Source organism: Ranitomeya variabilis, chromosome 2, assembly GCF_051348905.1.
Source record: "Ranitomeya variabilis isolate aRanVar5 chromosome 2, aRanVar5.hap1, whole genome shotgun sequence".
Classification (NCBI taxonomy): Eukaryota; Metazoa; Chordata; class Amphibia; order Anura; family Dendrobatidae; genus Ranitomeya; species Ranitomeya variabilis.
In genome coordinates this window covers 298219490-298235281 of record NC_135233.1, presented here as the reverse complement: position 1 = coordinate 298235281, position 15792 = coordinate 298219490, and the positions used below count along the sequence as shown (strand labels likewise).

The 15792-nt window shown below is 46.3% G+C and overlaps 1 protein-coding gene across 1 annotated transcript; it reads right to left on the bottom strand.

Moving 5' to 3' along the window:
- Window positions 1-13856: 13856 nt before the first annotated feature.
- Window positions 13857-14871, bottom strand: LOC143803723 (uncharacterized). Its single transcript, XM_077281500.1, has 4 exons — window positions 14864-14871; window positions 14622-14790; window positions 14464-14507; window positions 13857-14313 (listed from the first exon to the last, which is right to left on the bottom strand). The coding sequence occupies exons 1-4, from the start codon at window positions 14869-14871 to the stop codon at window positions 14142-14144; spliced, it is 393 nt and encodes a 130-aa protein (XP_077137615.1). The 3' UTR covers window positions 13857-14141.
- Window positions 14872-15792: the final 921 nt, after the last annotated feature.

Below are 15792 nucleotides of genomic sequence, written 5' to 3'. Positions count from 1 at the left end.
TGCAGATATACATCCTATGTCTTTAGTTAGATGTAGTATATAGTATTTTCTGCTGTGGAATTTTCTAGTGTTTTAATACTGACCGCTTAGAACTCTGTCCTATCCTTTCTATCTAGCTAGAAGGGCCTCTTTTGCTAAACTCTGTTTTTTCTGCCTGTGTATGCATTTCCTCTTAAACTCACAGTCAATATTTGTGGGGGGCTGCCTATCCTTTGGGGATCTGCTCTGAGGCAAGATAGGATTTCCCATTTCCATCTTTAGGGGTATTTAGTCCTCCGGCTGTGTCGAGGTGTCTAGGCCTGGTTAGGTACATCCCACGGCTACTTCTAGTTGCGGTGTCTGTATTAGGATTGCGGTCAGAACAGGTACCACCTACTCCAGAGATAGTCTCATGCGGCTCCAGGGTCACCGGATCATAACAGTACAACTGGCCAACAATGAGTTAAATGCATCTCAGAAGAAGGGAAGAAAAGTCCTGAGCCATTTTTTTTCTGCAGTCTGTTTTGTCTTTCCTTCCCTCTTTTCCTCTGGGTGACTGAGGAGCTGTGTGCTAGCATGAATGTTCAGGGATTAGCTTCTCGTGTAGACCAACTAGCTGCTAGGGTACAGGGTATTTCCGATTATATTGTTCAGACTCCGGTTTTAGAGCCCAAGATTTCTACTCCTGAGTTATTTTTTGGGGACAGGTCTAAATTTTTAAAAATAACTGTAAACTGTTTTTTGCTCTGAAACCTCGTTCTTCTGGTGATTCCATTCAGCAGGTTAAAATAGTCATCTCCCTGCTGCGTGGCTGTTGTGAATTTACCTTTTGGCTCCCTCTAGTGGCTACTAGTGTTTTTACTCTGGGTATGTCTATCATTCCTTGTATTCTCACCTGGGTCGTTAGGTCAGGGGTGTTGCTATATAAGCTCCCTGGACCTTCAGTTCAATGCCTGGCAATGTTGATATCAGAGCTAATCTGTAGTGCTCTTGTCTACTGATCCTGGTTCCTGCTTGATTAAGCTAAGTCTGCTTTCTTGCTTTTTGCTATTGTTTTTGTTTGCATTTTTGTCCAGCTTGTACATAATCTGTATCCTATCCTTGCTGGAAGCTCTAGGGAGGCTGGAGTTCTCCCCCCGGGCCGTTAGACGGTTCGGGAGTTCTTGAATCTCCAGTGTGGATTTTTGTAGGGTTTTTGTTGACCATATAAGTTATCTTACTACATTCTGCTATTAGTGAGTGGGCCTCTCTTTGCTAAACCTAGTTCATCTCTGTGTTTGTCATTTCCTCTTACCTCACCGTTATTATTTGTGGGGGGCTTGTATCCAACTTTTGGGGTCTATTCTCTGGAGGCAAGAGAGGTCTTTGTTTTCCTCTTCTAGGGGTAGTTAGTCCTCCGGCTGGCGCGAGACATCTAGCGACCAACGTAGGCATGTTCCCCGGCTACTTCTAGTGTTGGCGTTAGGAGTAGATATATGGTCAACCCAGTTACCACTGCCCTATGAGCTGGATTTTTGTACTTCGCAGACTTGCTGATATCTCTGAGACCCTCGCCATTGGGGTCATAACAGTTTGCCAGGCCCGTATTAAATGTTAAATGCATTGCAGAAGCGGGATTATAGAAAGAAAGTTCTGAGTTTTTTTTTTCTCTCTCTCTCATTTTTTTTTCTTTTCCCCTTTACCTCTGAGTGGCTTGTGATTGCTGCAGACATGAATGTCCAGACCTTGATTACAAGTGTGGACCAGCTTGCTGCTCGTGTGCAGGGCATACAAGATTATGTTACCAGAAATCCTATGTCAGAACCTAAGATACCGATTCCTGAACTGTTTTCCGGAGACCGATTTAAGTTTAGAAATTTCAGGAATAATTGTAAATTGTTTTTGTCCCTGAGACCCTGTTCCTCTGGAGACTCCGCTCAGCAAGTGAAAATTGTTATTTCTTTTTTACGGGGCGACCCTCAGGATTGGGCTTTCTCGCTGGCGCCAGGAGATCCGGCATTGGCTGATATTGATGCGTTTTTTCTGGCGCTCGGTTTGCTTTATGAGGAACCCAATCTTGAGATTCAGGCAGAAAAAGCCTTGCTGGCTATGTCTCAGGGCCAGGACGAGGTTGAAGTGTATTGCCAAAAATTTCGGAAATGGTCCGTGCTGACCCAGTGGAACGAGTGTGCATTGGCTGCAATTTTTAGAAATGGTCTTTCTGAAGCCATTAAGAATGTGATGGTGGGTTTTCCCATTCCCACAGGTCTGAATGATTCTATGGCCCTGGCTATTCAAATCGACCGGCGATTGCGGGAGCGCAAAACCGCAAATTCCCTCATGGTGTTGTCTGAACAGGCACCTGAATTAATGCAATGTGATAGAATCCTGACTAGAAATGAGCGGAAAATTCATAGACGCCAGAATGGCTTGTGTTACTACTGTGGTGATTCTACACATGTTATCTCAGCATGCTCTAAACGTCTTACTAAGGTTGTTAGTCCGGTCGTCATTGGTAATTTGCAACCTAAATTTATTCTATCTGTAACTTTGATTTGCTCACTGTCATCGTATCCTGTCATGGCGTTTGTGGACTCAGGTGCGGCCCTGAGCCTTATGGATCTGTCATTTGCCAAGCGCTGCGGATTTGTTCTTGAGCCATTGGAAAATCCTATCCCTCTTAGGGGTATTGATTCTACGCCATTGGCAAAAAATAAACCGCAGTTTTGGACACAGGTTACCATGTGCATGACTCCCGAACATCGGGAGGTAATACGTTTTCTTGTTCTGCATAAAATGCATGATTTGGTTGTTTTGGGGTTGCCATGGTTACAGACCCATAATCCAGTCTTGGACTGGAAGGCTATGTCAGTGTCAAGTTGGGGCTGCCATGGAATTCATGGAGATTCCCTGCCCTTGTCTATTGCTTCTTCTACGCCTTCGGAAGTTCCGGCGTATTTGTCTGATTATCAGGATGTCTTCAGCGAGTCTAAGTCCAGTGCACTGCCTCCTCATAGGGAATGTGACTGTGCAATAGATTTGATCCCTGGCAGTAAGTTTCCTAAGGGGAGACTGTTTAATCTGTCGGTACCTGAACATACCGCGATGCGTTCATATATCAAGGAGTCTCTTGAGAAGGGGCATATCCGTCCTTCTTCTTCCCCTCTTGGTGCGGGATTCTTTTTTGTGGCCAAAAAGGACGGATCTTTGAGGCCTTGTATTGACTATCGGCTTTTAAATAAGATCACTGTCAAATTTCAGTATCCTTTGCCGTTGTTGTCAGATTTGTTTGCCCGGATTAAAGGTGCCAAGTGGTTCACCAAGATAGACCTTCGTGGTGCGTACAACCTTGTGCGCATTAGGCAGGGCGATGAATGGAAAACCGCATTCAATACGCCCGAAGGTCATTTTGAGTACTTGGTGATGCCATTTGGGCTCTCTAATGCACCTTCAGTTTTTCAGTCCTTTATGCATGACATTTTCCGGAAGTATCTGGATAAATTCTTGATTGTTTATCTGGATGATATTCTGTTTTTTTCTGATGATTGGGACTCGCATGTGGAGCAGGTCAGGATGGTTTTTGAGATTTTGCGTGAAAATTCTTTGTTTGTAAAAGGCTCAAAGTGTCTCTTTGGTGTACAGAAGGTTCCCTTTTTGGGGTTCATTTTTTCCCCTTCTGCTGTGGAGATGGATCCAGTCAAGGTCCGAGCTATTCATGATTGGACTCAACCCTTGTCAGTTAAGAGTCTTCAGAAGTTCTTGGGTTTTGCTAACTTCTACCGTCGTTTTATCGCAAATTTCTCTAGCGTTGTTAAACCGCTGACGGATATGACCAAGAAAGGCTCTGATGTAGCTAACTGGGCTCCTGCTGCCGTGGAGGCTTTCCAGGAGTTGAAACGCCGGTTTACTTCGGCGCCTGTTTTGTGCCAGCCTGATGTCTCACTTCCCTTTCAGGTTGAGGTGGATGCTTCGGAGATTGGGGCAGGGGCCGTTTTGTCGCAGAGAGGCCCTGGTTGCTCTACTATGAGACCTTGTGCCTTTTTCTCTAGGAAGTTTTTGCCAGCAGAGCGAAATTATGATGTGGGCAATCGGGAGTTACTGGCCATGAAGTGGGCATTTGAGGAGTGGCGTCATTGGCTCGAGGGTGCTAAGCATCGGGTGGTGGTCTTGACTGATCACAAAAATTTGATGTATCTCGAGTCTGCTAAACGCCTGAATCCTAGACAGGCCCGCTGGTCATTGTTTTTCTCCCGTTTTGACTTTGTGGTCTCGTATTTACCAGGTTCTAAGAATGTGAAGGCCGATGCTCTGTCTAGGAGCTTTGTGCCTGATGCTCCTGGAGTCACTGAACCTGAGGGTATTCTTAAGGAAGGAGTTATCTTGTCAGCGATTTCTCCAGATCTGCGACGTGTGTTGCAGAGATTTCAGGCTGGTAGGCCTGACTCTTGTCCACCTGACAGATTGTTTGTGCCTGCTAAATGGACCAGCAGAGTCATTTCCGAGGTTCATTCCTCAGTGTTGGCAGGGCACCCGGGAATTTTTGGCACCAGAGATCTGGTGGCCAGGTCCTTTTGGTGGCCTTCCTTGTCAAGGGATGTGCGGTCATTTGTGCAGTCCTGTGGTACTTGTGCTCGAGCTAAGCCTTGCTGTTCTCGTGCCAGCGGGTTGCTCTTGCCCTTGCCTGTCCCGAAGAGACCTTGGACACACATCTCTATGGATTTCATTTCGGATCTCCCGGTGTCTAAAGGCATGTCTGTCATCTGGGTGATATGTGATCGTTTCTCCAAGATGGTCCATCTGGTTCCTTTGCCTAAGCTGCCTTCCTCTGCTGATCTGGTTCCTGTGTTCTTCCAGAACGTGGTTCGTTTGCACGGCATTCCTGAGAATATTGTGTCGGACAGAGGATCCCAGTTTGTTTCCAGGTTCTGGCGATCCTTTTGTGGTAGGATGGGCATTGATTTGTCGTTTTCGTCCGCTTTTCATCCACAGACTAACGGACAAACGGAACGAACTAATCAGACTCTGGAGGCGTATTTGAGGTGTTTTGTCTCTTCTGATCAGGATGATTGGGTGACCTTCTTGCCGTTGGCTGAATTTGCCCTTAATAATCGGGCTAGTTCTGCCACCTTGGTTTCGCCATTTTTCTGCAACTCCGGTTTCCATCCTCGTTTTTCCTCGGGACATGTGGAGCCTTCTGACTGTCCTGGAGTGGATTCTGTGGTGGATAGGTTGCAGCGGATCTGGAATCATGTGGTGGACAACTTGAAGTTGTCACAGGAGAAGGCTCAGCGTTTTGCCAATCGCCTCCGCGGTGTGGGTCCCCGACTTCGCGTTGGGGATTTGGTATGGCTGACTTCTCGATTTGTTCCTATGAAGGTCTCCTCTCCCAAATTTAAGCCTCGTTTCATTGGTCCTTACAAGATATTGGAGATCCTTAATCCTGTATCCTTTCGCCTGGATCTTCCGGTGTCGTTTGCCATTCACAACGTATTTCATAGGTCCTTGTTGCGGCGGTACGTTGTGCCTGTGGTTCCTTCTGCTGAGCCTCCTGCTCCGGTGTTGGTTGAGGGCGAGTTGGAGTACGTGGTGGAGAAGATCTTAGATTCTCGTCTCTCCAGGCGGAGGCTTCAGTACCTGGTCAAGTGGAAGGGCTATGGTCAGGAGGATAATTCCTGGGTGGTCGCCTCTGATGTGCATGCGGCCGATTTAGTTCGCGCCTTTCACGCCGCTCATCCTGATCGCCCTGGTGGTCTTGGTGAGGGTTCGGTGACCCCTCACTAAGGGGGGGGTACTGTTGTGAATTTACCTTTTGGCTCCCTCTAGTGGCTACTAGTGTTTTTACTCTGGGTATGTCTATCATTCCTTGTATTCTCACCTGGGTCGTTAGGTCAGGGGTGTTGCTATATAAGCTCCCTGGACCTTCAGTTCAATGCCTGGCAACGTTGATATCAGAGCTAATCTGTAGTGCTCTTGTCTACTGATCCTGGTTCCTGCTTGATTAAGCTAAGTCTGCTTTCTTGCTTTTTGCTATTGTTTTTGTTTGCATTTTTGTCCAGCTTGTACATAATCTGTATCCTATCCTTGCTGGAAGCTCTAGGGAGGCTGGAGTTCTCCCCCTGGGCCGTTAGACAGTTCGGGGGTTCTTGAATCTCCAGTGTGGATTTTTGTAGGGTTTTTGTTGACCATATAAGTTATCTTACTACATTCTGCTATTAGTGAGTGGGCCTCTCTTTGCTAAACCTAGTTCATCTCTGTGTTTGTCATTTCCTCTTACCTCACCGTTATTATTTGTGGGGGGCTTGTATCCAACTTTTGGGGTCTATTCTCTGGAGGCAAGAGAGGTCTTTGTTTTCCTCTTCTAGGGGTAGTTAGTCCTCCGGCTAGCGCGAGACATCTAGCGACCAACGTAGGCATGTTCCCCGGCTACTTCTAGTGTTGGCGTTAGGAGTAGATATATGGTCAACCCAGTTACCACTGCCCTATGAGCTGGATTTTTGTACTTCGCAGACTTGCTGATATCTCTGAGACCCTCGCCATTGGGGTCATAACACGTGGCGATCCTCAGGATTGGGCATTTTCCCTGGAATCTGGGAATCCTGCCTTGCTTAATGTAGAAGCCTTCTTTCAGGCTCTAGGGTTATTATATGATGAATCAAATTCTGTGGATCATGCTGAGAAGACCTTGTTGACCCTGTTTCAGGGTCAAGAAGCGGCAGAATTGTATTGTCAGAAATTTAGAAAATGGTCTGTGCTGACTAAATGGAATGAGGATGCTTTGGCGGCAATTTTCAGAAAGGGTCTTTCTGAATCTGTTAAAGATGTTATGGTGGGGTTTCCCACGCCTATTGGTCTGAGCGATTCTATGTCTCTGGCCATTCAGATTGATCGGCGCCTGCATGAGCGCAGAGTTGTGCGCGCTGTGGCGTTGTCCTCAGAGCAGATACCTGAGCCTATGCAGTGCGATAGGATTCTGTCTGGAGCTGAACGACGAGGATTCAGACGTCAGAATGGGTTGTGTTTTTACTGTGGCGATGCTTCTCATGTCATTTCGGTCTGCCCTAAGCGTATTAAGAGAATCGCTAGTTCAGTTACCATTGGTACCGTACAACCTAAATTTCTGTTATCTGTGACATTGATCTGCTAATTGTCGTCATTTTCTGTCATGGCGTTTGTAGATTATGGCGCCGCTTTGAATTTAATGGACTTTGAATTCGCTAGACATTGTGGTTTCCCCTTGCAGTCTTTGGACAACCCTATTCCTTTAAGGGGCATTGATGCTACACCTTTGGCTAAAAACAAACCCCAGTTTTGGACACAGGTGACCATGTGCATGGCGCCAGCCCATCGGGAGGATTGTCGCTTTTTGGTGTTGCATAATTTGCATGTTGCTATTGTGCTGGGTTTTCTATGGTTGCAGGTACATAATCCGGTGTTGGATTGGAAATCTATGTCTGTGACTAGTTGGGGTTGTCAGGGAGTTCATGGTGACGTTCCTTTGATGTCAATCTCCTCTTCCCCCCCTTCTGAAATTCCAGAGTTCTTGTCTGATTTTCAGGATGTGTTCAATGAGCCCAAGTCCAGTTCCCTTCCACCGCATAGGGACTGTGATTGTGCTATTGACTTGATTCCAGGTTGTAAGTTTCCTAAGGGCCGACTTTTCAACCTGTCGGTGCCTGAACATACCGCTATGCGGAGTTATATTAAGGAGTCTTTGGAGAAAGGGCATATTCGGCCATCTTCTTCACCATTGGGAGCGGGATTTTTTTTTGTTGCCAAGAAGGATGGCTCCTTGAGACCTTGTATTGATTATCGCCTCTTGAATAAGATCACGGTCAAATTTCAATACCCTTTGCCTTTGCTTTCTGATTTGTTTGCTAGGATTAAGGGGGCTAGTTGGTTTACTAAGATTGACCTTCGAGGGGCATATAATCTTATTCGTATTAAGCAGGGTGACGAATGGAAAACTACATTTAATACGCCCGAGGGCCATTTTGAATACCTTGTGATGCCCTTCGTGCTCTCTAATGCTCCATCTGTTTTTCAGTCCTTCATGCATGATATCTTCCAGAATTATCTTGATAAATTCATGATTGTATATTTGGATGACATTTTGATTTTTTCCGATGATTGGGAGTCTCATGTGAAACAGGTCAGGATGGTTTTTCAGATCCTTCGTGACAATGCTTTGTTTGTGAAGGGGTCTAAGTGTCTTTTTGGAGTGCAGAAAGTTTCTTTTTTGGGCTTTATTTTTTCTCCCTCATCTATAGAGATCGATCCGGTTACGGTTCAGGCCATTCATGATTGGATTCAGCCCACGTCCGTGAAGAGTCTTCAGAAATGTTTGGGCTTTGCTAATTTTTATCGCCGCTTCATTGCTAACTTCTCCAGTGTGGTTAAACCCCTGACCGATTTGACGAAAAAGGGCGCTGATGTGACGAATTGGTCCTCTGCGGCTGTCTCTGCCTTTCAGGAGCTTAAACGCCGATTTACTTCTGCTTCGGTGTTGCGTCAGCCAGATGTTTCTCTTCCGTTTCAGGTTGAGGTTGACGCTTCTGAGATTGGGGCAGGGGCCGTTTTGTCTCAGAGGAATTCTGATGGTTCCTTGATGAAACCATGTGCCTTCTTTTCCCGAAAGTTTTCGCCTGCTGAACGTAATTATGATGTCGGCAATCGGGAATTGTTGGCTATGAAGTGGGCGTTCGAGGAGTGGCGACATTGGCTTGAGGGAGCCAAGCATCGCATTGTGGTTTTGACCGATCATAAAAATCTGATTTACCTCGAGTCCGCCAAGCGGCTGAATCCTAGACAGGCTCGATGGTCTTTGTTTTTCTCCCGTTTTGATTTCATGGTCTCGTATCTTCCGGGGTCTAAGAATATTAAAGCTGATGCCCTCTCTAGGAGCTTTTTGCCTGATTCTCCGGAGGTCCTTGAACCGGTCGGCATTCTAAAGGAAGGGGTGGTTCTTTCTGCCATCTCCCCTTATCTACGACGGGTCCTTCAGGAATTTCAGGCTGACAAACCTGACCGCTGTCCAGTGGGGAAACTGTTCGTTCCTGATAAATGGACTAGTAGGGTGATTTCGGAGGTTCATTGTTCTGTATTGGCTGGTCATCCTGGTATTTTTGCTACCAGAGATTTGGTTGGTAGGTCTTTTTGGTGGCCTTCTTTGTCGCGGGATGTGCGTTCTTTTGTGCAGTCCTGTGGGACTTGTGCGCGGGCTAAGCCTTGTTGCTCCCGCGCTAGTGGGTTGCTTTTGCCTTTGCCGGTCCCTGAGAGGCCTTGGACGCATATTTCTATGGATTTTATTTCAGACCTTCCGGTTTCCCAGAGGATGTCAGTTATCTGGGTGGTTTGTGACCGGTTTTCTGAGATGGTTCATTTGGTGCCTTTGACTAAATTGCCTTCCTCTTCTGATTTGGGTCCATTGTTTTTTCAGCATGTGGTTCGTTTGCATGGTATTCCGGAGAATATTGTGTCCGACAAAGGTTCCCAGTTTGTTTCTAGGTTTTGGCGAGCCTTTTGTGCTAGGCTGGGCATTGATTTGTCTTTTTCTTTCGCATTTCATCCTCAGACAAATGGCCAAACCGAGCGAACCAACCAGACTTTGGAAACTTATTTGAGATGCTTCGTGTCTGCTGATCAAGATGATTGGGTGGCTTTCTTGCCATTGGCCGAGTTTGCCCTTAATAATCGGCTAGTTCGGCTACCTTGGTTTCGCCTTTTATTTGTAATTTTGGTTTTCATCCTCGTTTTTCTTCAGGGCAGGTTGAGCCTTCTAATTGTCCTGGTGTGGATTCTGTGGTGGACAGGTTGCAGCAAATTTGGGCTCATGTGGTGGACATTTTGGTGTTGTCTCAGGAGGAGGCGCAACGTTTTGCTAATCGTCGTCGGTGTGTTGGTTCCCGGCTTCGGGTTGGGGATTTGGTCTGGTTGTCTTCCCGTCATGTTCCTATGAAGGTTTCTTCCCCTAAGTTTAAGCCTCGGTTTATTGGTCCTTATAGGATTTCTGAGATTATCAATCCGGTGTCTTTTCGTTTGGCCCTTCCGGCATCTTTTGCTATCCATAATGTTTTCCATAGATCTTTATTGCGGAAATATGTGGTGCCCGTTCTTCCCTCTGTTGTTCCTCCGGCTCCTGTGTTGGTTGATGGGGAGTTGGAGTATGTGGTTGAGAAGATTTTGGATTCTCGTTTTTCGAGACGGAAGCTTCAGTACCTTGTCAAATGGAAAGGTAACGGCCAGGAGGATAATTCTTGGGTTTTTGCCTCTGATGTCCATGCTGCTGATTTGGTTCGGGCCTTTCATCTGGCTCATCCTGATCGGCCTTTGGGCTCTGGTGAGGGTTCGGTGACCCCTCTTCAAGGGGGGGTACTGTTGTGAATTCTGCTCTTGGGCTCCCTCCGGTGGTTGTTAGTGGTAGTGCAGTGGTCTCTGGATTATAGGCCAGGGCAGGTGTTTCTGCTTATTGCAGCTCTATTAGGTATTTAGGTTTGTAGGATCCATCAATCCCTGCCAGTTGTCCATTGTATCTTGCAGGGATTGCATTTCTGTCTGGCTCCACTGCCCTGCTGTCATTTCAGCTAAGATAAGTGCCTTGTTTTAGTTCTCTGTAGCACGCATGCAGTGTGCTTTTATGTGCAGTGCAATCTATTGTGTTTTTGTCCAGCTTGACTTGTTTGGATTTTTCTGTCATGCTGGTTTCTCTGGAGATGCAGATATACATCCTATGTCTTTAGTTAGATGAAGTATATAGTATTTTCTGCTGTGGAATTTTCTAGTGTTTTAATACTGACCGCTTAGAACTCTGTCCTATCCTTTCTATCTAGCTAGAAGGGCCTCTTTTGCTAAACTCTGTTTTTTCTGCCTGTGTACGTATTTCCTCTTAAACTCACAGTCAATATTTGTGGGGGGCTGCCTATCCTTTGGGGCTCTGCTCTGAGGCAAGATAGGATTTCCCATTTCCATCTTTAGGGGTATTTAGTCCTCCGGCTGTGTCGAGGTGTCTAGGCCTGGTTAGGTACATCCCATGGCTACTTCTAGTTGCGGTGTCAGTATTAGGATTGTGGTCAGTACAGGTACCACCTACTCCAGAGATAGTCTCATGCGGCTCCAGGGTCACCGGATCATAACAGTGGCCACAGCATCTTCATCATCAGAAGTAACCTGGGGAACAGGGCAAGCTAGGGGCCCCTAGTGTTAGGGACAGGGAATGAGCCCCTGGTCCCAGGACACCCGACAACAGAGTTTTGACAAATACACTCCTCAGTCCTCCAAATAGTATAGTACACTAATTTTAGTCCTCAATGTTGTATAATGCACCCCCCATAGTCCTTCATGTAGTGCAATCCACCCCATAGTTCTTCATATAGTATAATGCATTCCCCATAGCCTTCCATACAGTATAATGCAGGTTCCATATAGTGCATATAGTATAATGCACTCCCCATAGTACGATAGAGTGTAATGCAGCCCCCATAAAGGATAATGCACTCCATAGTCATAGTCATTGATAGAGTATGATGGAGCCCCCTCAGAGTATAATGCATCCCCCCCTCAGAGTATAATGCAGCCACTACATAGAGTATAATGTAGGCACCCCATAGAGCAGTGTTCCCCAACTCTGGTCCTCAAGAGCCACCAACAGGTCATGTTTTCAGGATTTCCTTAATATTGAAGAGGTAATAATTGCATCACCTGCACAGGCAATAATTCCATCACTTGTGCAATACTAAGGAAAACCTGAAAACATGACCTGTTGGTGGCTCTTGAGGACCGGAGTTGGGGAACACTGCCAAAGCGTATAATGCAGCCAACCCCATAGAGTATCATGTAGCCCAACTGTCCTGCAGTATTATGGCTGCACGTACTCACTAATATATGAAAAAAAATACAATACTCATCTCTCCTCCTAGTTCCCCCGCTGCTGCAGAGCGTCTCAGCAGCTCCACTGCCCGGCATAGCATGGTGCGCGATTAATTGATGTCATCGCGTACCCACTGCGTCAGAAATAGAGGGGAATGATGGGAGCGGGAGCTTCAGATGACGCTCTCTCCTCTATCATTGCTTTCAACTGTATCGGCATCCCCTGACCCACCGATCCCATAGTGGCCTCATGGTGTGTCTGTATTAGTGGCTGCGTGGTATGCCGCTATTAACAGTATACCACTGGCTGGGGGCCCCTGGAGAAGTGAGGGTACTAGGCAGATGCCAAGTCTGCCTACCCCTAATGCTGACCATGGATCTATGAGAGCTTTATGGCACCTCTGTAACAGTGGTAATGTGAGGGGATGTGTCATTACACCATGTACTGTTCAGGGTGTATGAAAGCTCCCCTGTAGGAGCGATAATGGCGGCCATTTTGATTGTCATCCTTTATTTCCAGATACAGATCACTAGGAAATGACACAAAAGCTGTTACTATCACATCTCTTGCTGTGGACGCCTCTCTGCAGGGGATTCTTCTTCTTCATTAATCTTTTCTGGAGGATCTAATCAGACTGGCTGTCTATGATATGGGGGTCTGGTATAGGAAACCCATTCTTCTCTGTCCTGTTAGGAAGTTCTGAGGTAATAGAGGATGGAGCGGCTCAGTGTTCTCATTTATTAGCGGAAATGGAGAAAGGCCCCAGAGTCTCATGCTCTGGACCTGACACTCCCAGGAATCAGAGCAATTACCTGATTTATCCCCATTGGATATAACGATACCGGGGCTCATCCAGCTTTATCTCATGTGTGACATTGATCCCCAAACTCCAGTCCTCACGGCCCCAACACATCATGGTGTCAGGATTTCCTTCGTTCTGCACTGAGGATGGAATTATTATCGAGGCCTCAGAAGCTGCCGCAGGTTCTCTCCCCTGAGAAATACAAAGGAAATCCTGACACCATGATGTGTTGGGGCCGTGAGGCCTGGAGTGTGGGGGACACTGCTGTATGCGCCCACCAGACATAGGGAGCAGTATAATAATGACTACATGGCCAAGCAATGGAGTAAAGACAACACAAAGGTATGGGGGTAAAAAGAAGATTTTATTTATAGATGAGGTTATTATATATTATATATCATGTATATGTGTAAATTATTCATCTATCAGACTAAATCTATCTATGGGCCGTGTTGGTCCAGAGGAAGGCGAAAACCCCCTGTGAGGAATCGGCCAATTATCCTCATATCAGGGGGGGAAATTCCTTCCTGACCCCAAATAAAGAATAAATCCCAGGATCAAGGGCTGATAATGAACCGATAAGATTAAAGTAAAAAAATGTGTTGTATTATTTTTTTCCTACTAATCTGGTAGCGTGTTTGGACTAATTTATGTCTATATTTGGTTAGGAAACATTTTTTCAACTAATAATATTTTATTTTGTATCTTTTTTATGCTCTAAAAGTGTGCACTTACTTATTAACCTATGACACTAAATGTATGTATCGGCCGTGTTGATCCAGAGGAAGCCGAAAACCCCCTGTCAGGAATCGGCCAATTATCCTCATATCAGGGGGAAAAATTCCTTCCTGACCCCAAATATGGCGATCAGAATGAATCCCAAGATCAAAGGCTGATACCTAACCTGTGTAATGTACCTAACCTGTGTAATATACCTGTCATGTAAAATAATATACATGTATATGTTTCTTTACTTGGACTAATTATTATTTATAGGAACTAGTTTTTCTTTTAAAGTAAGAACATTTTGTTTTATTATAACTTTTTTTGTGCTATTAGTGTGTGATTCTACTTATTAATCTATTATACTAAACCTATTTAAGGCCGTGTAGATCCAGAGGAAGGCGAAAACCCCCTATGAGGAATGGGCCAATTGTCCTCATATTAGGGGGAAAAATTCCTTCCTGACCCCAAATATGGCGATCAGATTAAATATTAGGATCAGAAGCCGATCTATGTCCTACATCTATGTGCTGATATGTACTGTGTGCTATGTGTGTGCCTGTACTGATGATGTAGTGTGGGGACCTGCACTGACCATGTAGTGTGGGTGATGTGTGATGGGTGCGATACTTACCAGGCCTGTGCTAAGGTGAGTTCAGGGATAATGGCCGCTCCTTACATGCTGCTGCTCAGCGGCCCCAGGACTGAAAGGTGCGACTATTGTTCCTGAACTCACCAGATGGAAACTTAGCACAGGCCGCTCCTGGGGTAGAAGATCTTCGGGCTGGAGGGATGTTAGATGCCAGCCCAGGAGGTCAAGGGTCTGGGGCAGCAATGGCAGTGGTCCGGCATGAAGATGGTATAGAGAGAGATGATGTTGAAGGGCAGCCGAGGTGACGTAAAGCAGCAGAGACGTGAGGCACGGGTCAGGAGGCATGAAGTTCTGGGCAGTTGGCACGGGCTCATCCTGCAAGACATAAGAGGAAGACAGGAAATCTATCTACCGGATCTTATGTTATATTAGGGGAATGGTCTTTATAATGTACTATTCTGCTATATAACATCAGATACAATGTACTGACATAATAGGTGTCCTGTGTGTACATCGGTCACTCACCAGATGGTCGTGAATTCTTTCACAGTCCAGATCTTTTCATCCACCTAAGAAAAATAGAAACATAAAGTCACTGTCAGAAAAAGTGAAAAAAGGTAAGATCGATGATGATGAGAGAACAGCACCTGATGAGTGTTATCCTCAGAGGAGGAGATACTTACCGGGTCCAGCTTGGTGACACGTACGTAAATCCGGCCACAGGGTGAAGGACTGTGTGCTCCGGCCACTGCAGATGGTGGTTCTCCAGAACTGGCCTGAATGGTGTAAATGGTGGCTCTACTCTCCTTTCCTCCAGATCCTCCCAGCTGATGGTGGTAAAGAATGGATGCTCTCTGATGTTCCCGCTCACACCCAGGCGTGTCTGAGGGTCTTTGCGCAGCTGCTTCTTGATGAGATGTTTCACGTCAGCATCAAGCCAAGATGGAAATTTGATGGATTTGAAAGCCATTTGCTTGACGGGGCCGTTGTAAAATGGATATCGCCCTGCTGCCATCCTGGACACCACAATCCCCAGGCTCCACCAGTCCACTGCTGCGCCATACCGTTTTCTACGATGCACCTCAGGGGCCATGTAATGGAAAGTGCCCGTCACTCCAGAGATGTTTTTGGAGGAGGAGACGCCATCTTGGGCAAGCCCAAGGTCGATGATACGGATGTGGCCATCTGCATCCAACATGATGTTATCCGGCTTTATGTCACTGCAATGAAAGAAGAAAACAAAATAAGAAATCTGTCCAGTGATACAAGAGATGGAAAATGGGTCACTACAAAATACGGCAGAATAGGCGGCAGGACACCAGGGAAGCAGGGGGCCATATCTACAGCTTGTATAGGGGACAGAGAGAAGGAGGAAAGTTCTGCTTACCGGTGGACGATGTTGTGTCTGTGGAGGAACTGGAGGCCACTTACCATCTCTGCTGTGTGGAATCTGATGGAGAGAACAGAGTGCAGAATCAATATCATGAAATCCTTCTCTGGCAATCCCCAAATACCATGGCACCCCACCTCCTGCTTCCAGCACCCTAAATATATGCCCTGCCAGTGCTCCCCTAGCTGCACCCCGACCTCAGGTTTTTTCCCTTTCTCTTAGTTCTCTTTTAGGTACATTCTCTGCTTTCTCACCTCACATTGCCGATGTTCAGGCAGCTGCACATCCTGATCAAATCCTCCACGCTGCCACCGGACAGGTACTCCATGATGAAATATGCCCTGTGCTGAGACTGGTGTGCGGCATAGAGGTGGCACAGGAATGGGCAGTGTCTGGCCGCCAGGAGTATCTGCCGCTCTCTCAAGATGGTGTCCTCGTTGTCCCTTTTGGTGATCATTTTGACA

Excerpts from the sequence above, each read along its gene's own strand:
- LOC143803723 (XM_077281500.1), bottom strand. Across the intron at positions 14,508-14,621 it reads GTGTCACCAAGCTGGACCCG|GTGGATGAAAAGATCTGGAC; the intron begins GTAAGTATCTCC and ends TATTTTTCTTAG. Across the intron at positions 14,314-14,463 it reads AAAGAATTCACGACCATCTG|GATGAGCCCGTGCCAACTGC; the intron begins GTGAGTGACCGA and ends TATGTCTTGCAG.